Source organism: Onychomys torridus, chromosome 1 (assembly GCF_903995425.1).
Source record: "Onychomys torridus chromosome 1, mOncTor1.1, whole genome shotgun sequence".
Lineage (NCBI taxonomy): Eukaryota > Metazoa > Chordata > Mammalia > Rodentia > Cricetidae > Onychomys > Onychomys torridus.
Window position 1 is genome coordinate 34,071,830 of NC_050443.1, and position 27,381 is coordinate 34,099,210.

The following is a 27,381-nucleotide window of genomic DNA, read 5'->3' on the forward strand; positions in this document are numbered from 1 at the left end:
CCAGTCTGGAAGGCATGAGGCCCGGCTTCAAACGCCAGCCCCAAGAATCATGCAGAACCACCAAGACACAGAGCTATATCCACATGCCCTCTGTGGTGTTATAACCCTCAGAGGGTTATAAAGACGCCAACCCAAGCTGTGCCGAAAACATACACTTAGGATAACTCAACTGGTTTCAATTATCCTCAGAAATCTGAATGTTCAAGATTGACACCTTGACAAATTATAGGAAATTGCAAACATTTTCCCAGGCCCAATTATCAGATCTATTTCCCAAAGGCTTTGGAAGAAGATTTAGGCAGGAAACCCCCCTCAGGCAGGTTTCAAGTCACAGCAGCAATGATGGGAGCTGTGGTCAGCCAGCCTGGGACACACTCTGTCTTTGCGCCTGTTGGCTTCGGTACCAGACCACCAACGGCTCCCTGCCTGAAACCCGGAACAGCAGAGAGCTAACTAGACTGCAACTGGCCTTGCTGAAGAAGAGAGGAAAAAGTGCCCAGGACCTGCAGCACAAGGTTTCCATTTAGAGCACTTGATTCCTGTCGGAAAAGGCCGAGGCTGCTTGCCAAAAAACACCAAAGGTTTTCCTTTTCTTCAACGGCATCATGATGTTTCGGAGGAGACTTTTCCTTTATGTGGTGGTTTGCCAGTTGGTGGTGAGTGGACCATGGAATTTGGTCTTGTAGAACCAGGGTGCCCAGACTGGCACGAGGAAGCCATGAATGATTTGGGAAGACCCAGGAGGGGCTCTGCCATCGTACTGTGTGTGGGTGTGTGTACATATATGTGCAAGTACCTGTGGAGAATAGAAGGCAGCTTCAGGTGTGGTTTCTCAGGTGCCACTGTCCACTTGGTATTTTTCTGAGAAAGTATCTCTCACTGGCCTGGACCTCGCCAAGTAGACCAGGACAGCAAGCCAGAGTCGCAGGGATCTACTGGTCTCTACATCCCTAGCCAGGAGATTACAAGTGAATGCCTCCATGCTGAGGACATTTTAAATGAGTTCTAAGGCAAGCCCTTTATATACTGAGCTTCTCCACAGTCCTTGCCATTAGCATTTAAAAAATGACACTAGAGTAGATTATGTCATTTTATTGTGTACAGTAAGAGTATGTCTTGGCCAGGCAGTGGTGGCACACACCTTTAATCCCAGCACTTGGTAGGCAGAGCCAGGTGGATTTCTGTGAGTTTGAGCCTAGCCTGGTCTACAGATTGAGTTCCACAAAGCTACACACAGAAACCCTGTCTTGTGTGTGTGTGTGTGTGGGGGGAGTATGCCTTGGAGGGTGTTGGGATGACTCAGAAGGTGAAGGTGCACACTGCACAGACATTACTTGGGTCCCCAGGACCCACATGGTGTAAGGAACAAATTCCAGAAAGTTGTAAACAAGCATGTTGTAACATGCACGTGCCAGGACACACACACACACACACACACACACACACACACACACACACAGTAATTTTTTAAAGAGAGTCTTGATATTGTTCATCTTTATATACAGATACATGTTCCCAAGCTGCTTAGTGAATCATGATACTCTTGTTTGAAACTTATTTTTGCTCATCAAAGTGAGGTCTAGCTGCTGACCCAGCCGTTCTCAGCAGTATATTCCCCACCGTTCAAACACATCCATGGATCTGCCTAAAGTAGCCATTTCAGATGAGTTTCAAAGTCGGTCTGACTTGGGTCAAAGGAATAGATTTGATATAAAAATAAGTAGTTTTTGATTTAATAGTGTTTCTTCAACCAGTATTGCTCATAAACCTGTGTGATTTCCACAAAATCTGTGAACTGTTTGTGGTTCTCTGTCATATTTTTAAGTCAACTTGAAATTTAAATGTACAGTTAAAAAACATGAAATGGTTCATTTATACATGGTCTAGTTGCAATATACCTTTAAAAGGACAAAACTGCTCATTTGTGGGTTGTGCAAAGCAACTCACTTCCTACAGTGGCCATGTGTCACAGTGGGGGATAGGATACCCAGAACATTCTTATATGTTTTTCTCCTGTTCTCCCCTTACATTCCTTTGCTGTAAGGAAGGGGGAGGCTCATATACATGAGAAAAAAGGAACCAAGAGCTGTTAGTTATTAGGGGAGCTCTCCATCCATCTCTCCCTCCACCAGGCTTCTTTTCCTGGGACACCAGCATTTCTGAATTAACAAGCTTGACAATGCCTTGCCCCAGACAGATTTCTCCATTAGTGAACACCATGGAGAAACTGTTGAGAGAGAATATTTGAAAATAAACACCCTATACATTACCACACAGAACAGTGAAAGGCCTTAGCCTGTGAAGGGTGAAGGCTGAGTGTGTGGTTCCCGTGAAACAAAAATGGCCATGGCTTGACCTCATGAAGCTTCTTAAAGGCTCACTGGGACTCCAGAAAAATAGTAGAAATAGTTCATCCTCTTTCCTTTTATTAAAAAACAGGATCTCACTATGTAACCCAAGAACTCACTATGTAGGCAAGGCTAGCCTCGAACTCACGGAGACTTCCATGTCCTGCAGCTCATCCTCTTTCTTGCAGATCTGCGTTACTTTTCTTTAACACTTATTTTCCTGCAAATGATGTATTAGTGAGTTATTTCCTGTTTTCTTTTTCTAAGATGTAAAGTTCATTGAGGCAGAGATCTTTGATTGTGAATGTGCCCCCAAGTACCTGGAACAGCATTTGGTACATGTGAAGTGTTGATGTATATGTGAATGTTGGCATGAGCATGTTGAGTGGATGGAGGGTGGGTGCAAAGGTGAGTGAGTGGATGGAAGGGTGTGGGTGTGTTGGTGAGTAGACAGATGGATGAGTAGATGGATGGAAGGGTGTGGGGGTGTTGGTGAGTAGATGGATGGATGAGTGTATGTTTCACTTGGCTTCTGATAAGATCCCAGGTAAAAGGAAAAGCAGTTTTCCTAGGAAAAGTGGTCCTGGCTTGGAAACTTAGTTTCTTTAGCCAGAGACTCTTCTGGGGTACAGCTGCTTTCTGATGGGGGCCCCACTATGGATCTTGCCATCATATTACATAAGGCAGGAGAAAAGGCAGTGTCTGGAAAACAGTCTGGCTATTGGACACTACTGTTTGCATGTGCTCTTTGCAAGGAGGTAGTGGAGCTGGGGATGAGCTCAAACAGTGGAGAGTTTTCCCAGTGTGCACAAAACCCTAGGTTCATTTCCTAGCCCCACATACACCAAGGTAATATACATTGGGAACATAGAAGAGGAAGTCATCCTCAGCTACATAACAAGTTTAAGGCTAGCCTGGGATGCAAAAGATGGTGCCTTTAACAACAATCACAAATAAACAAGCAAAAATCATTACTGTGGTTCCCCAAGAGTACTGTGTCAGGAGACCTGGGTTCAAATCCCAGGTATTCCATTTTAAATGAATGAACGTCACAAGCAACCCTGCCTGGTCTCAATTTCCTCTCCTGTAAAGGAAGCAGGAATACCATTTAACAATACATTGAGTTCTGTTCTCCTGATCTCCATGAGACAACCCCTCCAGGGTGGGGGTGGTGTCAAGCCAAGGATACCCTATGACAGGCTGGTGGTGTGGGGAGCTTTCCTCAACTAGTTTGTAAGCCAGTCTGTGGTTCTGCCCAGAAAAAGATCCAGCAACACCCGTGAGTTTTGGTAGAGGAGTTGTGCAGCACCCTCCCCTCCAAATCCAAATTCCCCAGTAAGTCAGGAAGATGGATGTGTTTTAAAACATTGGGAGGTCTGCTTTGGATCACCCAGAGCTGCGGCTTCCCCACGCAGCTGCGGGCAGACTCAGCCAGTTCCCTGGCTGCCCGGCTCCCAGCGCTTGCGCCCCACACAGGGCTGCCTTGACCCAGCCTTAGCAGCCGTTGACTTTTAAATCATCAAAAGCTGCTCTATGTACAGTTTACTCTGTTGCTGGAAGGCAGCAGAACATAGGTATTAGGAAGGGGGTGGCGGTGGCTGAGGAAGCAGCCGTTAATCCTGCCAGGCTTCTGGGCACAGGAGTAGTTGCGGATGACAAAAGTTAATTAGAAACATGAGCAGTTTAACTGAAAACACTTGGGACAATTGGAAGGGCAGCCTCTTGGCTTGCAGAATTTCTCCTAGAGAGTCCTTGTGGGAGAAAGTGGCCGCTGCTAGGTAAGTCCTGTCACTGTGACTTTGCAAACCGTGTTCTCTTAAGGGTTGATGGGGTTAGTCTTTAGGGGGCCCCTCAGGCTCGGTGGAGGGTGTCTCCTCTGTCTTCCGGGAACTTTCTCTAGCAGCCACTGGCACTTGGAGCCACCGGTGTATCATGGCAGTTCCGTCTGAAGAAGGGGCTGCTGTTTGGGGGCTCTCTGGTGCTGGGCTACTGTGGTGAGTAACAGAACCGTCATAGGGGAGCCCCCACCTCCCAGAATGGTGCTGGCACTTATATGGAAATATCTTCATAGATTTCTGAGAAAAGACTGTGGGCAAGGAAACATGCATTGAGTGCCAGAGGGGAAGCCTTGACTTTCTGATAACCTGTGTTTTCTTGCCTTGTGTGTGTGCTTGGGGGTGGGGACGGGTCCACAGACTCAGACTGTGTTCTTAAGTGAAAGAAGGTCTTTAGTGTCTGTCCTGTTTGTAAGCCTTTGAAAGTGCCAGCATAATGTCTCCACCATGCAACTGGTCAGTGCACTCGGCTGCTAACTGAAAGGTTGGTGGTTCAAGCCTACCCAGGGAGATGTGGGTTTTAAGTGTTCAGGGGAGAGAATGCCTCCTCATTTCTCTCCACTGTGGATTCCTGAATGAATGCAGAGAAAGAAACCACTTGCCTCCTCACCCATTTTCCTGAACAAGATAAGACAAAGTGAAGTTCTTTAGGCTTGGCATGGTGGCACATGCCATTAGTCCCAGCACTCGGGAGGCAGAGGCAGGAGAATCTCTGAGTTCGAGGCCAGCGTGGTCTATAGGATGAGCTCCTACACAGCCAGGACTGCTCATAGGAATCCTATCACAAATAACTAACTAGAAAGAAAGGAAAGGACAGGGCGGTATGGGTCAGCATAGAAAAAGCTTACCAGTTTTGATAGGAATTAGAAACTTTTATGGGTAAACTACTCATTTAAAATGATTGGTTTCTACTTTATTTTAGTATCTATGGTAAGTTGTCTCCTAAAAGTTGGGTATCTCTTGACTAGTCTGCATAAATGGAATTCTGAGTTAAATAGTTTAAAGTATTTATTCCCTACCCTCTTGCGTCCCGCAGGAGTGCTAGGTGGTGGAGGTAAAGGATTTTCTCTTGTTTCGGTAGATTATTTACATTCTTAGTTGTGCTCTGCATGTTACTGTTAAGATTGGCATGTGTTTACTGAACAGACACAAGCAAGATGTGGCGGGGCTGGGGGAGGTGCCATGTGAGCAGTGCATGATGGGGGCAGGAGGATGAACTGCATTGACATTTTAACCACAGATACTCCACGCCTCCAGTAATGGGGCTGTAGGGCCTAAGGGTGGGGAATGACTGCCCAGGGAGCCATGGCTGTCTTTCCTGACTGTCTCCAGTGCAGCTCAGCAAACACGGTTCAGGTCCCTTTCCCTTCCCTGTCTCTGCAGAGCCATCGGCCAGCTCAGCCTCCTCCCATCCCGGAATGAGCGAAAATGTACCTGCGTCCTTGGAGAACAGCCCTGCCATCCCTGTTAACTGCTCTTCAGCCATCCCCCAGCCCAGCATGACCTCCAAGCCCTGGCGCAGCAAGTCCCTCAGTGTGAAACATAGTGCTACATCATCCATGCTCTCAGTCAAGCCTGCTGGGCCTGAGGCCCCCAGACCCACACCTGAAGCCATGAAGCCTGCCCCCAACAACCAGAAATCCATGTTGGAAAAGCTCAAACTTTTCAACAGTAAAGGGGGCTCCAAGGCGGGTGAAGGCTCAGCATCCCGGGACACAAGCTGTGAACGACTAGAGATCCTGCCCAGCTTTGAAGAGAGTGAAGAGTTGGAGGCCGCCAGCAGGGCACTTTCTACCGCAGGCCCTGCATCCAGCAGCCCCAAGATTGCACTCAAGGGCATCGCGCAGCGGACCTTCAGCAGGGCGCTTACCAACAAGAAGAGCTCCCCAAAGGGCAGCGAGAAAGAGAAGGAGAAACAGCAGCGAGAAAAGGAGAAGGAAAAAGAGAAGGGCAAGGACCTCACCAAGAGAGTCTCCATGACTGACAGGCCTGATCTCAAGGAAGAGCCCAAGGAAGAGCTCAGTGGGGTGGCTGTGACCGAGATGCCAAAAAAGTCCTCCAAGATTGCCAGCTTTATCCCCAAAGGTGGGAGGCTCAACAGCACCAAGAAGGAGGCCTCGGCTCCATCCCACAGCGGAATACCAAAACCAGGAATGAAGAACATGCCTGGGAAGTCCCCAAGTGCCCCCATACCTCCCAAGGAAGGGGAGCGGAGCCGAGGGAAGCTGAGCTCAGGGCTTCCCCCCCAGAAGTCCCAGCTGGACAGCAGGCACTCCAGCTCCTCCTCCAGCTTGGCATCCTCAGAGGGAAAAGGCCCCGGAGGGACCACTCTGAACCACAGCATCAGCAGCCAGACTGTCAGCGGCTCCGTCGGGACCACCCAGACCACTGGAAGCAATACCGTCAGTGTTCAGCTACCTCAGCCTCAGCAGCAATACAGTCATCCCAACACAGCCACGGTCGCACCTTTCCTGTACAGGTAGGCAGCACCTGGTCCCCCTGGGTAAAGAGCCTGACTGCTGGCTCTGCTAGCATAAGGTTCAGGAACACGTGAGCCAATAGCCCAAGTGACACATAGTTCCATCCTGGTGCACTCAAGTGGGCCACCGCTATAGCAAGACAGTGCTGAGGTGGGAGACACCGTGCACTGACCCCAGGATAAGGAGGCTTCGCCAGGCCTGTGGGGACCAGGGCGTTTCAGTAGCACTTTAAGCCTGTAAGCCTGAATATGCAGGATGATGGGTTTGATGTCACCCAAAATGAGCAACCTATACTAAGTGGACTTAAGACCACTCTGCTATGGAAGTAAGATTTCTTCAGGCAGCATTGGCCTTGAACTTGCTGAGTCTCACAGTCCCTGCTACCTGCTGGGGCTTTCTGAGAAGAGATGAAGGAGGAAGCAATGAGATTGACAACATTCTAGAACAAGGAGTGTTGTGTTAGGATGAAGTCTGCTGACCTTTTCCTGTCTCCGAAGCCCTGTGTCCCTGTGGGGACATCTGCAGAACTCCAGCAGTCTGTGTGGAACCAGGTGTTCCTTGCCGTTCTGTCCCGAGACCCTCTCTGCTCTGCCCATACCACACAGCCATGCTAAGATGGGCACTCTAGGCATGTGGCTAGCTCTTCAGGCTCGTGGGAGCCCCTGTACTGCTGAGAAGGGAGCTGAGAGCTTGGCTCACAGAGCTAGGCCTGGCTCTGTGCTGGATAGGGATTGTGCACCTGACTACACTTCACAACTAGGTCCCCAATTCCTGTTCCTATACCAAAGCAATCATGTCACATTCTACCCACTTCCTTTGCAGCTCTTTTCCAAAATACAGAAACACAATTGTGTACACACACTCGATACTTACAAGTCAATAGTTGCACACAATTACACAATTCATGCACCAAATGCAAATGTGTGTTCACATAGGTGCGTTTACGTAAGCCTGGGTGTGTGCATTCACAGACTTTCAGCTTCTTATATTTGTGTGACTTCTCAAAAAATTAGATGCTCCCTCTCTCCCTGCCTGTGAACCCTAATTCTTCCAGCCACTAGAGATGTCAGGAAAAAGGTAGCCAGCATCCCTTCGCTAAGGGGATGATGCCAGGATCCCAGCAGTCCCATGTTGACTCCCCTCCACCCACTTCCCCAGTCAGTGAGAGTCCTAGCAGTCTCCTTTGATTGGCAGACTGTTCTATTTTATTCAGTGGAGTCATCAGCTCAGCTAATGGTGCTGAGAAGAACACCTCAGCTTCTTTCCGTACAGTCCTGGTGCAGCTGTGTGCGTGGATTCTCATGAATTGCTCTCTGAAGCATGGAGGTGACTGAACAGCTCCCCGGGAGATTGTTACAATCCCAGCAGCCTTCATAGTATTGAGGTGAAACCCAGTCAGGCTACTTGACAGCTTCTTGACTAGCTAAATTGAAACATGTGAGTGTTTGATCACCATCAGTGCAGCTCTGTCTTTATTTTGACTGAATTCTTTGGCAGACTATAAAGTGAACGCTCACCTTCTTAATTATTATTATTTCAAATTTTCTGTGGAAGGAAAGATTCCTTGTAACTAATGTATGAGAAGCAGGAGGAAGGGAGCCTCCCAGTTGTTGACATCCTCTTTGGAGGAGCCAGTGAAGAACTGGGAAGAAGAGTCCCGGATAGGAATTGAACCTGCACCCTGCCCTTTGTTACCCACTGTGATCTTAGGCACTGGCCACAGGGGCAGCTAGCGACTGCTTGTGAACGAGAAACGCTGTCTTGAAAAACCAAGCAACAGACAAACAAAAAACAAGTCTGTCTAGCTACAGGGTCCATATTGTCTTGCTCTTTAAGTCAAGGATCCTTGGTGCTGCAGAGATGGCTCAGCTGTTAGAGCACTGGCCCCTCTTGCAGAGAACCTGGATTAGTCCACAGAATGCACATGGTGGCTTACAACCATCTGTAACTTCAGTTACAGGGGATTTTATGCCTTCTTCTGGCCTCTGTGAGCACTGCACATGTGTGGTATACATAACATACATACATACATACATATACATACATACATGCAGGTAAAACACTCATACATGTCACACATGTAAAATAAATAGATCTAAAAAGCAGTTTTTTAAAAGCAGAAACCTTTATAAGCAGTAGAAGAACTGCAGTTCACAATATACAATACAAGCCCAGCTGTTTCAGGAGGGTTTGTTGGCATTGTGTGGATGATGGCAGGTGCAGTGAAGACCGCACCCGAGTTTAGAAGAACAGGACTGTAGTTGATTGCAACAGACACCAGCAAGCGTCCTGCTCCTCTAGAAGGCGCAGCCACTGCTCAGTCCAGCAGGTGGCGCCCTGTAAGACTGGGCTCAGTAGCCCCAGATCCATCCTTCCTTTTTCCTGGATGAAGGGAGAAATCCAGGTGGTTTCTTGTGTGAAATCTCCTAAATTTTAAAGTTATTTTTATTATTTTTACTTATACATATGTTGGAGAAGATATGCATGTGATTGCAGATGCCTGTGGAGGCCAGAGGCATTAGATTCCCTTGGATCTGGAGTTACAGGCAATTGTGAGCCACTCTTTGTGGGTGCTGGACATTGAACTTGGGTCTTCTGCAAGAGCAGTATGTACTCTTAACTGCTGAGCTATCTCTCTCTCCAGCCCCAAAAATCTCACAAATTTTAAATAATGAGCTAATTTCCCAGGCGTGGTGGCACATGCCCTTAATCCCAGCACTCAGGAGGCAGAGGTGGGTGGATCTCTGTGAGTTCTAGGTCAGCCTGGTCTACATAGTGAGTAGGTCAGCCAGGACTACATAGAGAGACCTTCAGAGAGAGAGAGAGAGAGAGAGCACTAATTTGATTTTTAAATATACTATGCAAACATTTAGCAGTACATCTATAGGCTAGTTGTATACCTACCTTTCAATTACAATCTCTAGGCTAGAGGCAGTGGATCTGTTTTAGAGCATTGATAGATTCTAAGTAGATGATGAGAGCTTCAAACTCCGGCTGTGGGGTAAGAGCGAGCGAGCACTGGGATAATGATAGACCTTTAAGATGGGTGGCTACAGGAACTGGGAATAATGGCTTTAGCAGGAGGGAAAAGGAATAAAGAACAGTGGGTGGTTTGAAGTCACCAGTTTATCTCCCACAGTACATCTACACTTTTGGCATGTTCTGGGGGGTGGGGATATGGCCCCATGCTAGCACATGCTAGAGCACATGTCATGCATGCACGAGCCCCTAGTGTTTAATCCCCAACAACAACAAAACTGGGGGAGAGGGGCACATTTTTTTTCCTGGTAGTGAAGTAGCTGGATCAAGCCAGTCCTAGATGCAAATAAACTAATGTCACAGATCTGAGACAAAGCAGTTGTGGCCAGAAACCTCCCATGCAAACCAAACATTGGTTCAATTTGCTTGACAAATAAGGGCATGGGAGAAGGGTTGGGAAAGTACATATTTCAGTCAAGTGTTGAAATAATGATCAATGAGACCTTTCATGTCAGATGTGAGCTGTGAATCAGAAACCTGGAGGGTAGACACAGCTGCTTGGCACTCACTCCTGACCTGCCACCTTTACAGAGAGAGCCGTGTCAGGAGGATTGTGGGACAAGAGGGACTGTTGGTGGTGGTGTCATCTTTATGCTTTCCTGGCTGGTGCTGTGGTTACTTACCAGTTGCTTTTTGACCTAAGTTTGAATGTCAAAACCACCCAGCACCCTCCAGCATGTGTCTGGTTTGGACCCTGAGGCCGACTTGGGAAGTCAGCCCCCATCAAGAAATGGCAGACCCTCCTTTTGGTCTTTGAACATTTCATCTTTCTGAGTTCAGTTGCTCTCTCCACGTGTGGCTGTTGAATTATTCAGAGTCAGTCTGCTGGCCAGCTCTCCTCCACAGCTGCTGGCCTAGCAGGCCATGGCAAGCAGTCCAGATGTGATGGTTTCCCCTCCTGATGATGGTGTCTGCTCTGATTTGTATGTACAGGTCCCAGACGGACACCGAGGGGAATGTCACTGCCGAGTCCAGCTCAGCAGGTGTGAGCATGGAGCCCAGCCACTACACCAAGAGTGGACAGCCTGCTCTGGAAGAACTCACTGGTGAGTATGAGCCCTGGATTGTATGACTGCTGGTGAGGAAGCCCCTCATGCAGGTACCTGCTAGGCAGGCTACTGTAGCCATGCAGGAGCTAAGCAAAATTGCTTTCCTCTGTCACTAGTTACATCTCCTCCTTCCTTTCTTCTCTCTCTCACAACTGCTTCAGTCTTCCCCGGAACTGCAGCTGAATCTCTGACTTGTGAGTGAGTCTCGTTTTTGGGCCCTGAACCGTGTTAATGCTTAACTTTGAGTCACGTTGTTTACCCTTCCTATGAAGTTGCTTTTTGACAAAATTTAGAACTCTAAAATAGTAGATTTGTTTTTAGTTTTATGGAAGCCCAAACTAAAGATATCTTTTCGTCATTTGCCATTGACTGGAAGGATGACAACATGTGGGGCTAGAGCGACAGCTTAGCAGTTAAGAGCACTTACTGCTTTTCCAGAGGCTTTGGATTCCATTTCCAGCACCCGCTGGTGGCTCACAACCATTGTAACCCCAGTTCCAGGGGTTCCAGTGTGCTCTCCAGCCTCCGGAACACCAGCAGGCATGTAATATACAGACATACATGCAGGCAAAATACACATTAAATTAACAGACAGATAACAAGTTATGTCCTTTACCAAAAACAAAACAAAACAATTCCTAAATTATACCTAATTGTAGTCAAGACAGTGACTGTAAGGTCTAAGGCTGTATATAAAACCTAACATCCAGGGACTGGGGAGATAACTTGATGGGTAATGTGCTTGCTGCACAGACATGAGGACCTGAGTTCAGATCCCCAGCTCCCATTTTAAAAGCTGTATGGCAGCACATACCTGCAGTGCTAATACTGGAAAGATGGAGACTTGTGGATCCCTGGGACTCACTGGCCAGACAGCCCAGCTGACCAGTGAGCTGAAGGTTCAGGGAGAGACCCCGCTTCAGAAAAGTAAGGTGGGGAGTGACTGAGGAGGACACGTAACACAACATTTGACATGAACGTCCATGTGCACACATGTGCATATGTACCTACACACAGGCACACGAACGTACACACACATCCATCATAAATGCACACAAAACACAACATCTATTTGTCCAAAGAATAATTCCATGGTAATTTGTTGATGTACCATTGCATTCTTTGTGTGTGTACGTGTGTGGTATGCATGTGTGTTTGCATGTGTGTGGGCACAGGTGTGTGCAGGGACACGGAGGTGGAGGCCTGAAGTTGATATCAGGCGCCTCTCTTGACCTTCTGCTATTTTATTTGTTGAGACGGGGTCTCCCACTGAACTCAGAACTCACCGATTGACTCTAGCTGGTCTAGCTAGCCAGCTTGCCTGGGGGTGCCCTGCTTCTGCCTCTTAAGCGCTGGGATGACTTGGCTTTTATGTGAGTTTGTGGGATCTGAACTGAGGTCTTTACACTTGTACAGCGAGCACTTTGTCCACCGATCTGTCCACCCCAACCACAATGTTACATTATGAAGAGAAAGAAGAAAATCAGAAGAGTTAGAATTCACTTTGGGTGTGTCCTGCCTATGAGCCCCTCACCGCCCTATATATGAACTATCATTCTTTTTTTAAAAAATATATTTTAGTGTCTATGTTTCATCTGCATATATGTCTGTGTGCCACATGTGTGCCTGTGGAGTCCAGAAGAGGGCAGTTGGTCTCCTGGAACTGGAGTTACAGCTGGTTGTGAGCTTCCGTGTAGGTGCTGGAAACAGCCCGTGTCCTCTGGAAGAGCAGCCGGTGCTTTTTACTGCTGAGCCATTCTCAGGCCTCACTCCCACCCCTGTTTTTAAAGGGGTTTTATGGTAAGATGGAGCTAATTAATGGAGGTAATTTGGAAATCTGAGCCTCACTACTGCACCCAGAGTGATCCAAAGCTGTGGTACCTTTGAAGCAGTCTTAATAATAAATGTGGCTAACCTGTAATGAAAGAGACTGACAGCCTATAGGGATGATGCAATCACATTCCTCTAAGGCATTAGGAGAAGGTAGGATAGACTTTCACTGTGGGTCTAGAGACTGAGCTCAGGCGAGCATTCATGAAGCCCTAGGTTTGATTCCCTACATCATATAAACTCAGTGGTACAAACCTGTTACTCCATCACTTGAGAGGTAAAAGCAGAAGGATCCAGAGTTCAAAGTCTCATATTGTATAATCTAGCATGTGTATACACACATGCATGCATACACACACACACACACACACACACACACACACACACACTCCTATGTACTTTAAAGATTTGACTGGTAAATTCAAGTTTGAGTACAGTTCAGATAAGAGAAAAATGTCTTCTAGATTTCTCTGGATTAAAGGAAATGGAAAATTAAAAAGAACTATACTTCCAGATCAGACATTCTGCACTAGTAAATTTCTTCTGTAATAATCATGTGGTTGCCATATCTCTACCCCTACACTCCAGTCACGCCCACTGCCAGACCAAGGAGCGTGGGACCTATCTCAGGAGTGACACTTAATTCTATGACATTTCTTAGATGACATTTGTTCCATTAAAAATAGTGGCTGGAAGTTCCACTCAGTGTCTAATGTAAATCCTACTTGCTACTGTCACATGTTTGATCTTCTGTGGGGAGATTTCTTTTAAGGTATTGTCCATCCCTTGAAGAGTTGCAGGCATTTAAAGACCCTTTTGAGTGTCTGATCTTCTCAGCTCTCCCTGAAGTTGCTGCAAGGAGGAAAAGACTTTTTTTTCCTGTTTCAGATTTCTCTGTGCATGAGTGTTTTTGCCTGCATGTATGTCTGTGTACCATATGCATTCCTGGTGCCTGCAGAGGCCAGAGAGGGAGTCAGTTCTCCTGGGACTAGAGTTGCAGACAGGTAGCCACCATGAGAGCATCAAGAATCAAACTTGGGGCTCTGCAAGAGCAGCGAATGCTCTTAACTGCTGAGCTGTCTCTTCAGACCATACTTGGTTTCTTTAATCATTACTGTAGGTATTTCCCATCTCCTCGTCCCCCTGTGAGGCCAAATGAGAGAGAGTAGCTAAAGACTGAAAAGCAAGTCTGCATCAGGAGACATGCAGCTTCTCAGCCTGTGTGACACAGGAATCAATCTGTGTTCTACACAGACATAGGAATGCAGGCTGTGTCCAGCTCCACCGAACCTCTGCTGCTTCTCAGTGGCTTCTGCTGGCATGTATCAAAGCTTATGATAGGCACTGTGCACAGGGCACTTAAGGCTCAGGCCCATGTTTCCCCCACAACTATCTTTGGATACTGGTACTGTAGCCATACTCATTTCAGAGGCATGGAATCAGAAGGTGGGGAAAACTAACTTCTCTACAATGACCGCACGTGCAGCTGCTAGTCAATAGCACATGTGCTGGAAGCAATGGGCAGGCAAGCCTTCCCTGGAGATTATCCGTGATATACAAATGCAGGTGGTTTTGTAAGGAACATGTTACCCAGAGAAACAAGAGGCATCAGATTGTCTTATGGGCAGAAAGGGGCCCTGGAGGCCTGGTCAGCCCTTACCTGCATGTCTTCACAAGGAACCTGTGGAAGAATCTCTTTGGATTTAACCCTTTCATTGGGCATCCACTCATCTGTGCATGCATGCAAGCAGACAGACCAATAGACCTGTAGGTATCCAACCATTCATCTACTCACTTATCTGTGTGTGTGTGTGTGTGTGTGTGTGTGTGTGTGTGTGTGTGTTTATCTCCACATATCCATCTATTCATGTGTGCATGCATCTATGTATCTATGCATACATACAAAAAGACAAATAAATATGCAGGTATCTATCCATATGTCTATCCATCCATGTAGTCTCAAGTCCTTATTAAGCACCCACAGCAAGCCAGAATCTGGCCATAGATCAGCTTTACAGTTCCCAACTTGGTTGCTGTTTGTAAGAACCTCATGATCTTGAAGCCGGGCATGGTGATGCACACCTTTAATCCCAGCCCTTGGGAGGCATCTCTGAGTTTGAGGCCAGCCTGGTCTACAAAGCAAGTTCCAGGACAGCCCTGGCTACACTGAGAAGCCCTAAAACCCTGAAATACTGTCATGGAAAAACAAACAAACAAAGGAACCTCGTGGTCTAGTGGAGTTGGACTGATCTTAACCCTTGCCTCTCTAGCAGAAGATCCTGAGGCCCGGCGGCTGCGGACAGTAAAGAACATCGCAGACCTACGACAGAATTTAGAAGAGACAATGTCCAGTTTACGAGGAACTCAGGTTACACACAGGTATGGGCAGCGTGAATTGCTTTGCTGAAAGAACTTGCTGGAGCTCACTCTAACTCTGCTTCTCTCCTCCTCACTATGCCCCCCACAAAGTGGTCTGGTTGAGAGTGGAATGGATAACCTCATCCCCAAAAGTGTTAGGATTCACAGAGAAGTCAAGACAACACCCCCAAGTGAAGGGGGTGAAAATTAATGTACACAGATACCACCCCTGCAGAAGGTTTCTCAGTTCACTGCCCAGAGGAAATTGCCTCTGGCTCCAATTACACTTTATGTGGCTTGCATTGTTCCAAATGACATCAAGCCGTTGGAAGGAACAGGTGAACTGTGTCTGACCTGTGTGACAAACTGAGTCACTTGAATTCCTACCAGGTCTTCTGATAAACATGATATTGTTAGTCATGCACGTGTGTGAAAGACGAGAGGAAGTGTTTCTAAAACTTCGCTCAGGTTAAACCATGGTTTGGTTAGAAGGAACCTCAGGTTGTTTGCTTTGTTCTGCAAGACGTTGAGTGCTGGCGCTGGCTGCTAGGACTTCAGCTGAATGAGGTCGTACAGTTTGTGTTTGGCTTTGAAAATCAAAGAGTCCCGGCTCCCCCACTGAGCTTTCAAGGGTTCTCATCACAGCTCCAGTTTCAGTTTCTTTGGTAAACGTATGAAAGGGGGAAATGTGGGGATTCCCCTCTGTATCTCTCCTCATTGCTGTGACCAGATACCAAGGAAAGAGGCAGAGAGAGCTGAATGTTGGTGCTCAGCTCACTTTCTTCTTTTCCTTCAGCCGGGGCCACCAGCTCGTAGGAAGATGTCACCCACATTCAGGGTGGGTGACCTCACTTAACCCAACCCAGAAGCTCCCTCACAGACATGCCCAGAGACTTGTTGTCTAGACGATTCTAGAGCCTGTCAAGTTGACAGTCAATACTAAACTGCCAAACTCACCACAGAGAGTCTTGGCCACTGTGAGTTCTGTCTTCAATAGAACTCAGGCATCCAAGATGTGGAAAACAAGGTCAGTTCCAGGACTGGAGACAGAGGATGGGACAAAAACAACCGCCGGCACCCAACTGGCTGATGAGGAGACAGTAAACTCGAGAGTTTGGGGAAGGTGCCTTCCTAATGCTTTAGGTATTTGAAGGGCTTGGCTCCTGGTGTTGGTCCTGTGACTTCATGGTTAGGCACGAACCTATTACCCATGTTTGCCCCTAGTCACTGACATTGACTTTAGGATGTAAGGTAGGAAGGGGGAAGGGATGTGAATTGTGGCATTGGGAGTGCAGGGCAGGCTGCTGTAGCCAACCCTTGAAGAAAGCATGATGAAGCATTCTGAAACAAATGGGCCAGAGGGGCCTTTGTCCCTTCTTCACAAGTTCAGTGTGTTCTCACTCCTTTCCTGAACTAGAAAGGATGAAGTCTTCTAGCAGGATGAAGCTTAGCAGTCTGTTTAATTAAAGGGTCAGTGAAGAGGCTCTTACACCACATTTGAAAAGAGAACGTCCCCAGTAGGCGCTTCAGAGTGTAGAGGTAGATATGTAGCTTCTCTTTTCCCTTCTTAATAAAGGAACTACACCAGGTGGTGCTTGGTACCTGCTGTTTTATCCTGCTTTGTAAATGAGAAGGTTTTTGTTTGTTTGTTTGTTTTTGCAGTTCTGAACATTTAAAAACCATCTAACCTGCCAAGTACATTGGGGTCTAACCTAGGTTGGTTTTATGTTTTCAGTACATTAGAAACAACGTTTGACACCAATGTCACCACAGAGATAAGTGGCCGCAGCATCCTCAGCTTGACAGGAAGGCCCACTCCTCTGTCCTGGAGACTCGGCCAGTCCAGCCCTCGGCTCCAGGCAGGCGATGCCCCCTCAATGGGCAATGGGTATCCACCTCGAGCCAACGCCAGCCGCTTCATCAGCGCGGAGGCAGGCCGCTACGTGTATTCTGCCCCTCTGAGGAGGCAACTGGCCTCCAGGGGCAGCAGCATCTGCCACGTGGATGTCTCGGACAAGGCAGGCGATGAGGTGGACCTGGAAGGCATCAGCATGGATGCCCCTGGCTACATGAGTGATGGGGATGTCCTGAGCAAGAACATCCGGACTGATGACATCACCAGTGGGTAAGTAAGCAGAGGGGAAAGCCTGGCCCTTGCGTCTCTTTGTCCGCCTTCACTAAGAGGTCTCTAGAGCTGGTACTGGCTGCCTCTTCTCCTACCAGAGGCTCCATGGTGTGGTGAGGACACTGCTGGCCTGTGACTCAAACGAGTGCATTAGACAGACTCAGCTGGGGACCCACAACATTTCACTATATAAACGTATCTGCTGCCTGTGTTCCTTACACCAGCCTTGCTCTGGATAGCTGCCTGGCTGCTGACTTAGCCTCCCTGGGCTGGTGGGACCTGGCTGTTCCTTTCCTCTTGGGGCTCACACATCTCCCCACCCTCCCTCATTACCCTCTTTTGCTGCACCTCCTCCTTCCGTCCTCCGTTTCCAGTACCCTCTTCCAGCCCCATTGCCTTTGCACTATTTCTGAGCTTGCATTCCGTCTCCTTGCTCTCTGCAGGGCTTCCTCCCACTCACTGGCTGTTCTCTTCGAGAGGGTCTCTTGTCCAGTGCCCTCACCACATCTGTGCCCTGTGGTAGACTTTTTTCAAAGCTGACCACTGTTTGAAGTCACCTGAGCATGCGGTCTTCCCTCCCCTTCCTCCTGTGCCCTGAGTCCCTAGTACAGTGTATCAGAGCTCATGGATACTTCCAAATGGGCGAACATATGGGAGGGTGGCTAGACGGAGACACCAAAGTTCTCTCTTTCTCCATCATTCCTCTGTGAGTTGAACTCACCGCCACGATGTGACTGAGGGCCTTTCACAAGCAGCAGAGTGTGTGCTGGTGTATGAGGGGGAGGGGAAGCTTATTTGTAGTCCCACTTCCAGGTACGTTGTACATGTCACTTATGTCTCTTTATCTTGCTGGCCTAAGACTTCATCCATTCACATGACTTGCTCTGAAGTTTTCTGAGACCATTTCCACCCTAGTGTCCTAGCAACGGAAATCACAGTTAAGAAAAGTCAGGGCTAGGAACCTTATTTGTGCTCCGTAGACATGAGATGGAGAAACATGTGGTGGCCCTGTAATATTAGGAGTGGCTGGAGCCCCCACGAGGTGCCACATACTGAGTAGGTGCTCCACCTTACAGAATCCTTAAGGGTAAACGATGTCATAGTCCTTGGCTGATAGACAAGGAAACTGGAATGGGAAGGCGAGATAAGTTACAAGTGGTTATGTGCCTGTTAAGAGGCAGAGCCCAGGGCCAGAAAGATGGCTCACTGGTTAAGAGCATGCTCTGTTCTTTGAGAGGACCCAAGTTCAATTCCTAGCACCCATGTCAGGTAGCTTACAAACCACCTGTATCTTCAGCTCTGAGGGATCCAACACGTCGGCCTCTGTGGGTACTTTCACTTGTTTACACATACCCACACTCGGACATATAATTAAACATATTGTTTTTGTTTTTGTTTTTCGAGACAGGGTTTCTCTGTGTAGCTTTGCGCCTTTCCTGGATCTCACTTGGTAGACCAGGCTGGTCTCGAACTCACAGAGATCCGCCTGGCTCTGCCTCCCGAGTGCTGGGATTAAAGGCGTGCGCCACCACTGCCCGGCTTAAAAATATATTATTAAAAAATTAAAAGAAGAACCAGGGAAAGTAGCTCCAGAGCCCGTTGACTATATCCACTGTGCTACACTGTCCTGCTGTGCTATAATAGTACAACTACTCTTTTTATTATTATTTTGTGCGAGCTTTCTGCCTGCATATACATCTGTGCACCATGTATGTACTCGGTGCCTGTGAAGGTCAGAAGAGGACAATGGACCCCCTGAAATTGATGGTCCCACTGGCCCCTCAGTTGCAGATGGTTGTGAGCTACCCACAAAGGGTGCTAAGTATCAAACTTACGTCCTCTTTGAGAGCAGTCAGTGCCTTTAACCACTGAGCCATCTCTCCGGCCCCAGCTACAAATTGGCATAGGCATAGAGCTGGGGAGGTGGTTGAGTGGGTTAGGGTAATTGCTGGAGGACCTGAGTTCAAATCCCAGCATCCACATAAAAAGCTAGGCATGGCTTTATGAAACTTAACTTGGCACTGGGGGGGGGGGGGGAGTAGAAGGAAGGAGAGTCACAGAGGCTTGCAATCTACTATCCTATCTCCAGGCGCAGTAAGAGACCATGTCATAGCAAGAGATAGAGCATGACACCTGCCGTTGTTGTGGCACAGGTGTGAGCACACATAAACACAAGAAAAGACATTTAAGAAGAAAAAAATCTTTAATGAAACATTTTTAGGGAATAGGCCTAGAGGTGTTTGGATTTTGTGCTGAAGTTAGGACCATTTTAGGTGGTAAATCCTTCAAAAACAAGAGCTTCTAGATTCTTATAGTCTGAACAAATTTCTCCCATCCAGAATGGCTGAGAATGCCAGTGCCTGATAAACAGTCTGGCAGAGTCTGACCAAGTCAGCTCCATTGTGTGTTTCTAGCTCTCCACAAACACTAAAAACAGTAATGTGTACAGTGATAAAACTGAAGTGAGCACAATTTAATCTTTTCCTATTGTTTAGGGGATTTGGGCTTCCGGCACAGTGGACCTGGTTGTTTACTCATTCTCCTCTTGATATACTAGTCCATGTGCTGGTTCCCTGAGATTTCTGTATCCTGTGACAAAAACTACTTTGTCGCTGTTGCTGGGTAGTGGATTGAGTTTAAAATAGTGTTATCAGTGTCCACAAGGCGGAGACAATCACACACACTCCAGGGCAAGGTTTAGTGATGTCCCTGGAGAAGCCCTGGTTCCCCTAGCTCCCTGAAAAGTGCAAAGGTTTGCATTGCCTTCCTGCTTTGCAAAGCTTGTGCTTTCTGCATGAGATAGGGCTCCGAGCAAGTGTAGGTAATACAGAAGTGTAAGCACACGCCTGTGACTGAAACCCAATAACCCAGCTCTTTCTTTCAGTGTGCTTTCTACAGTAAGAATTTCCAAACTGGAAGAGGCAGTCTAGGCAATACTTAATGCTCTTTCTGCTGGGTCTATTCTAGAATACTTGCTAAGCCCACCTCCATCTATGAAAACACAGATGGAGGGTTCTGCTATGAGGCCAAATTAGCAGATTGACTTTATACGCCCAGTGCAAGGCAGGCCACTTAATGTCTTTCTAACCCACTTCTTTTTCTTTGCATAAACTGACACAGTTGTATCAGGGCTTGCCACTTTTTCCAGAATCTGCTCAATAAGACATTTTTGAGACAACTGATGGTGTGGACAGTGAATGGACAAGAAACACGGTCAAGGTCTAAGCCCCACGCAGCCTCTTAGGAGCCCTGTGCTGTTGAGCATGCCATCTAAATTCCTTAGACTCTTCTGTTGCCAGATGTACATTTCAACCTTCTAGTTAGCCCTCTCATTGAGGTTGCATCCTGTTACAGACGCTTATCTAACAAAGACACGACATTTCCACTGGGATCTAGATGTCCTATCGGCCTGTAACATCTGGGTACTTGGAAACTGCACATTGACAAGCTCGTAGCCAGCTGTTCATTTGGCTTAGGGGAAACAGCCTCAATGTCTGAGCAGTCTTTATCAGGTCAGAGGGGAAAACATTTGCAGATGTTGACAGCAAATGTATTCAGAAATCTACTATGGAAGTAAGGTCTAGTTTCTGAAAACATGTAGCTATAATTTTTTTGAATGATGCAGGGCCCTGGCTTAGTCTAGAAGCTGCTTTTCATGCATAGCTCATGTTCTTTGTGTGTGCACAACAGAATCTAACACCACTGCATCACTGGAGAGTCTAGCTAAGAGCTGGATAAACAACACAGTTGTTTCTCTGTGTTTATCACACTATAGTGTGTAAGTACATTATGCATTTTCATCTGGCCCTGCGGCTTCTTCTATCAGGCTGATAAAATTGGGCATTGATTATAATAGAAAGGTAACTAAAGTAACAGGTGAGGGTGTCTCTTAGCAAGTTTGGATGTCCTGAGCCAGTCCTGTGCTCAGATTCTAAAACTTCAGAGTACCATGTGGCACAGAATAAAATTATAAGGGCAGACTTAGCATCCATATGTTTGGAAGGACTTCTTTCTTTCCTTTTCAAAGGCAGCACTGGGTTGTATAATCTTCTGAAGTATAAATATACAACCCTTCCTGGGGGGTGGAGGGGGAGGCCATTTAAACTTAACCTCAAAAGTTCCCTTGCTCTAAGAACCTTTGGTGGCTTCTGTAGCCTTTGAAAATGGCTCTGAACTAAACAGAGAAGATTCTTGGTGGTTTACCCGTCCATCTCCCACGACTTACCCAGCTATGGCCCCTCTGCACTTGCCTGCCTGTGGCTGTGCTGTGTGTGCTGTTGACCAAAGCTGAGTCTTGTGTCTGCCGCGCTCTGTACTTGGGACATGCCGCTTCTCCTTGCAGCTCCTCCTGCCAGCAAGCCTGTCTGAATGTGCTGAAGAACACCAACCCATAGACATGCTCCCCTAGCCAGGGTCTGCTTCTGTGGTTCTGTTGGCATTGGCTCATCCCTAAACGACCAGGGAAGCCTTTCTCATGTGAGCTGACTGAGAAGGACTGACTGGTGTCACGTAACAGGGGTTAGGAACAGGAGAAACCTGAGATCTAACCCTTGCTCTCCCAAATGAACTGGAACAGAGTCTTAATATTGAAAATTAGAGATGGTGCTTGACATCAGTCAAAGAGTCGGCAGTACTTAAGTACAGGTGTGCATAGATGCATGCATGCATAAACGACTCTGTGTGTTTTCTCCAAAGGAGCTTTCCTAGATCAAGATACCAGGGCACAGCAGGCATTTAATATTTTGTGACTGGTCTGTTTGTGGTGCCCACCATGGCAGGGCCTTGGGCTTGTGGAAATTTGTCCCCACCAACTGAAAACCCAGTGATCTTGGTCACTAAATACTCAGAGAAAAGGAAAGCTTGGCCTGTAGTGTCATCTAGTGGCCAATAGGGATGTTTCTGGGGCCCCACTGCTTTTGAGTGGTACAGTCAAGGCCATGGGAGGTTGCTTCTCAGCTGTGGATGTCCAGCATGGGAGAGGAAACAAGGTTTCAAGCAGTCTTGTCTGCAGCAGTGACATCTGCATGGCCTGAGTTCCCCTGCTCAGCAGCAGGCAGTATTCTGTCAACAGAGGTGGTCAGATCTCTACTGGGAGACACAGTTCCTCAGAAATCAAGGAACCTGCCTTCCTGAATGGCCTGTAACTCCATCAGTCCTTCAGGACATGCCTCAGACAGCCCAGAATGATATCATAAAGTGCCTTAGACTTGGGTTTTAAATAGTGGCCATATATTTTTTACAGTTCTAGAGGCTGAAAGGTGTGATGGCTAGGTGCCAGTGAGGCCTCTCTTTTTGGTGTGAAAATGGTGGCCATTGTCTTTGCATGGCAAAAGAAAAAAAGCTTGTGTTTCCCCTCTTAGAAAGATGCCAGTCCCATCCTAAAACTCGTTTATAAGGCTTCATGGAAACTAAATTACCTCCCTTCCCTAGGGTCCTACCTCCAGAGAGCAGCACAAAGCATTCAGTCTATACAGGATGTTTCTGCTTGCAGTCATCAGCTACATGAGCAATAGCCTGGCTTCCCCCTCCTCTCCCCATTGCTGCCAGGTCTCCTCTCTAAAGCCTCATCTGGCTACATCCAAGCAGAGGTGGTGACATTGTTCTCTCAGGTCATTTGACATTGGAGATGTCTATGAGAGGAGACAGTTCTACATTAGGGTTACTCTGCATGTGCCTGTGCATGAGTGTTTCAGATATGTATGCACAGTGGGGAGGCAAAACCATACCTGTCACATGCTCTGAAGAGTAAGGGCACATCTGTCTTGAATGTTCACACATCTTCATTGTTTGACATGGTGACAGTCCCATAGTAAACAATTCATCAAATGAATGAATGCTTCACTTGGCCTTAAGAATAGAAGACCAAGGGCTGGAGAGATGGCTCTGAGGTTAAGAGCACTGATTGCTCTTCCAGAGGTCCTGAGTTCAGTTTCCGGCAACCACGTGGTGGCTCACAACCATCTGTAATAAGATCTGGTGCCCTCTTCTGGCCTGTAGTCATACATGCTGATACATAATAAATAAATAAATCTTTTAAAAAAGAATAGACCAAGCCGGGAGGCGGTGGCACACGCCTTTAATCCCAGCACTCAGTAGGCAGAGCCAGGTAGATCTCTGCGAGTTCAGGCCAACCTGGTCTACAGAGAGAGATCCAGGACAGGCTCCAAAACTATACAGAGAAACTCTGTCTCGAAAAACAAAACAAAAATAGAAGACCAGCCAGGCAGTGATGGCATACACCTTTAATCCCAGCACTCAGGAGGCAGAGGCAGGTGAATCTCTGAATTCAAGGCCAGTCTGGTCTACAGAGAGAATTCCAGGATGACCAGAACTACACAGAGAAACCCTTTCTTGGGGGTAGGGGGAGCAGAGGACCAGCCCCCTTCCCCTGGATAAGTATTGTCTGAAGTCAAAGTCCCTTTGAGCCCAAGGCCCCAGCCACCTGTTATTCTGGCTTCTTAGCTTTCCCTGTGCTGTCACTGAGAGCAGGAAAGAGAGTCAGCACAGAATGCACCAGGTGTGGGCAAGGGCACTTGTCCACACCCCCACCTCCACACAACCCCCACCGCTGTTGAATGCCATGGGCTGTTGTTGTGTGAGGTTTTTCACCAGACGGCCAGCAGGTGGCGTCAAGTCCGGTTCTTAGCTTGAAAGGCTCTTCCTTACCTGGTCACCCTCCCCACTGTTGTCTTAGGACTCCCCCAAGCGGCTTGCCAGGCTGTTGTAGGCAAACTGTTAGGAGAGGAAGCCTGTGTATGGGATTCCCTGGAGCCAAGATCATTGTTGGGAGGCGGTTCTGAAAGGCCTTGCTTCAGGCAGTCTCCAGGAGGGTGTGGCAGGAATTTGACTTTAAAGGACCCCAGCTTGTAGGATCCTGCAAAGCTCAGGAAGTTCCTCCCGCCAGTCCCTGGACTGACTTTGCAGACACTTCCAAGACATTGACCATCATAGGAAGAAAGGGGGCCTTTTTCCTGGCACCTCTGTGTGTTCACCAACCTTGGAGTTTTCTGAACCCTGTAGTTGAGGGTTTTGATGGACATTCTCCTGTGTAACCATGACTGCTTACTCACCAGTGGTCTGCTTAAAGCACCTATCATACAGTCGGTTCCTTTGGCAACTAGCCCCCATCCACAAATTGTCAGCTCAGCAACCCAGATGCAGGTATGGTAGAAAGGGGCCCATGAGTTCTGAAAGACACTCTTCTCACCCCATCCCTCAGGAAATTCCTGAGAATTTGGGGCTCTTGCTAACAATGAAGAGCAGAAGCCAAAGTACATCATAGTGTCATAGCGATATTGGGATACCCTCTGGGACTTCTAGGTTCATCACATCACACAGTTGCGGCAGAAACCAAAGGGGGTGTATTAGAGAACGACATGCTTCTAAGAGAAGAGCAAGGATGAGTTCATGGCTCCAGTGCCCCCACTACACAAAGGATGGGCCTTTTTGTTACATTGTGTGGGCCTTTCACTCATCTGCACAGGCTTTTCCTAGGACGTTCTGTCACGTGCAGTTCTCTGGACATCTTCACGCGTCACGTGTTCAGTAGCATCATTCCTGCCCCTTCCAGTGGAGGAATTTAGTCTGGAGTAGGTTTTACAGCCGTCCTCTTGGCCAACTGGGTTTCTTCAGTTTTATAAGGCTTTATGCCAGGATTCCTAGGACTCTTTCTCTGTCCTGCTCTCCTGCCTCTGTAGTGAGCCCCTTGCTCCAACTGTGCAGCCCTCCTGCTAGTACCTTCTGACTAAGAGGATAAGAAGCTCTGTTTAAGAGGGTAACGAGCTGGATCCTTAGGCACACTCTGGCTTCACAAGCTTTCACATTCTTCCGGTAAAGGCAACTTCCTGGAGCTAAGGAGTGTCAGTAGTGACCTGTTAGCATAAAGAGCCAATGTGTGGGGCCTCTAGGAAAAGTCTGGAAACAGTGCAGGGCTTTTGTAGCCTCTTGACTCTGTGGGAAGCCAGTAACCCTCATCTGAGGATAATGTTGCTTGGAGTGGCCATGACAGCCAAGTGTAATGACACAGGCTGATGGTGCCTGGGGCCTGTAGACCCTTCTAACTCTCTCTGGCCATGGTGATAAGACACCAAGACCTAAGAACATTGAATGTGTGTGCATCCTGCCTAGCTCAGCCTGGTTCAGAGACGTTCTCAGATTCCATCCCCTCGCTCTAACTCAACCCCAGACCTCAGATGATAGAGGCTGTGCTGTGTCAGAGAACCCCATGGTGACTGATCAGCACTTCACAAGGCTCCCTTCCTTTCCTCACCCCTGGTCTGCACTGTCAGCTGTCTTGTGGAAGAATATTCCTTTCCCATCTCGGGGTTCCATGTGGGTAAACAGTCTCAACAGGTACTCACCCATGTCTGGAGTGATTCAGCTAGGCCTCAGGTGTTTACCAAGGGGAATTCCACATAGGAGCCATTCATCAGTACGGCAGACACTCTTCATTTAGTAGATTTCAGCTGGCAGGTGTTTAGCAGGTATCTCTGTCCCAGCCCCTGGTTGTGCCCTGGGGTGTGAATTTGTTTTCCAGGGTGGATCACTGGATAGTCTTTTTTGTACTAAAATTGGATCCTTGAGCCTACTCTCTAGTGTAAACTGGTGGCCCATGAACTCACACTAGGAAGGGACATTTCCACATGCAGGGGATATATTCGACTCTGTAGCTTTGGGTGCCTTATCAAAAATGGGGGATAATGTTTCCTTTGCCCTTCTGTGTCCTAACTCCAATTCCAAAGTTCAGATTTTATACAATATTGTTCTTAAAGGCCCTGAAACATTTTAATCCCCTGGAAGATATGAAAAAATGGCTTCCCCATCTGCTGTTTCTTTCCCTTTGGGAGCTAGTGTTCCAGTGTGTCCTTGCTGCCCCGTGTCTTCCTCCCTCCCTCTGGTGGAGAGCCGTGGTGGACAGGGCCCTCCTTCTCCGCCCCAAGCTTTGATGAGCATATATAGAAGAGAGTACTGTGGCACTGGGTGGGACGGCAGCTCCCTGTGTTTCTCGCTAAGCCTTTGTGCCTCTCTCGTCTAGAAACGCCAGCTCATGTTAGCTTTTATCTTAAAAGTGAGCCACTGGCATTGCAAATCCCTCCCCAGTTGCTGTTGCCCAGCCAGCAGCTAGAATGGCCTTGACAGATTTATGGTGGCAAGGTTGGAGAATACCGGATTGGAGTGGAGATGAATATGAAGAAAAGCACCTGGATGGAGTCGGGAGTGTCTTGGCCCTGAGACAGTAAGCCCACGCTGAAAGACTCAGAAAGGAGGTGGGGGCTGAGTGTGCTGGTGCTGATCAAGATAAGAAGCTGAAGTTTCCTTGTGAGCAACCTCCCATCATGCTGTGCTGCAGACACTTCCCAGTGGGAGTCAGGACCTGCCAGCCATTGCTTAGGAAAACTGCTTCATTTTCTAAGTCTGTTTTCCATGTGTTAAGTGCCAGGGAACTGTATCTCTTTGCTTCTGAGTCCTTTATCCTTTTTAAGACATTTTCAAAGATGGGGATGTGCTGCTTCTGTGCACAAGGCCCAGACAGGACCCCCAGGAACTGGAGGATATTAGTTGATTTTAGGGAATTAACCATGCTGTGATGGAGACAAGCAAGTCCAAAGTCTCCAAGGCAGTCTGGGCTCAAGTTCTGGGACCATCCACAGACATGATTCCCTCCTCAGGATCTGCCTGTTTTAAAGTCTGCAACTGCCTAGATGAGGTGTGTGTGTGTGTGTGTGTGTGTGTGTGTGTGTGTGTGTGTGTTATATATACCCATACATACATACACACACATACCTATAATAAATATCTGCTGAGTTAAATATGAATCTCTTTGAAGAAAGAACTTCATCCCATCTGGACTAGGATAGTTAGGTATCACAGCCTAGCCAAGTTGACACATAAAATTAACCACCCCAGTCTGTCACAGGCCTTATGTGGAATCATGAAAATGAGTTGTCTGAGATGGGAGGTAGCGAACCTATATTCCTCAAACAGAGAACATCATAGCAGGAGCTCCAAGCTAGAGCATCCTGTAGGGAATAGGACCATGGTTGAGAGTCTATGTGTGCCTCAGAGGAAGCATTATACCCCTCCCTAGGCCCCCAGTGTCCCAAAAAGTCTCCTGAGAAGCAGCAGGTTTGTTTCTTCGCCTTATTTCTGAGCTAGTGGCAGACAGACACACTGGCCAGAACACCCCTGGTGGCTGACACCTTCTAAGACTCAAAGGTGAAATGATATACTGTCTAAGGAGGGGCCTTCATGTCCTTCTAGCCATAAGTCATGGCCGTCTCTCCTTCTTGATTTTGGGAAGGGGAAGCAGGGATCTGT

The 27,381-nt window shown here is 47.6% G+C and overlaps 1 protein-coding gene across 7 annotated transcripts in view; it reads left to right on the forward strand.

The window, feature by feature from the left end:
* Positions 1-27,381, forward strand: part of Nav2 (neuron navigator 2) — a 349,974-nt gene that overhangs the window by 188,343 nt on the left and 134,250 nt on the right. For 4 of the 7 annotated variants that reach the window (XM_036181892.1, XM_036181904.1, XM_036181917.1 and 1 more), the window contains 4 exons: positions 5,540-6,662; positions 10,636-10,748; positions 14,852-14,960; positions 16,675-17,064. In XM_036181892.1, coding sequence (XP_036037785.1) covers positions 5,540-6,662; positions 10,636-10,748; positions 14,852-14,960; positions 16,675-17,064 — 1,735 coding nt within the window. Of the gene's footprint in view, positions 1-5,539; positions 6,663-10,635; positions 10,749-10,912; positions 10,946-14,851; positions 14,961-16,674; positions 17,065-27,381 lie in introns of all 7 variants that reach the window. The other 3 variants (XM_036181898.1, XM_036181910.1, XM_036181890.1) reach the window with 2 other exon arrangements.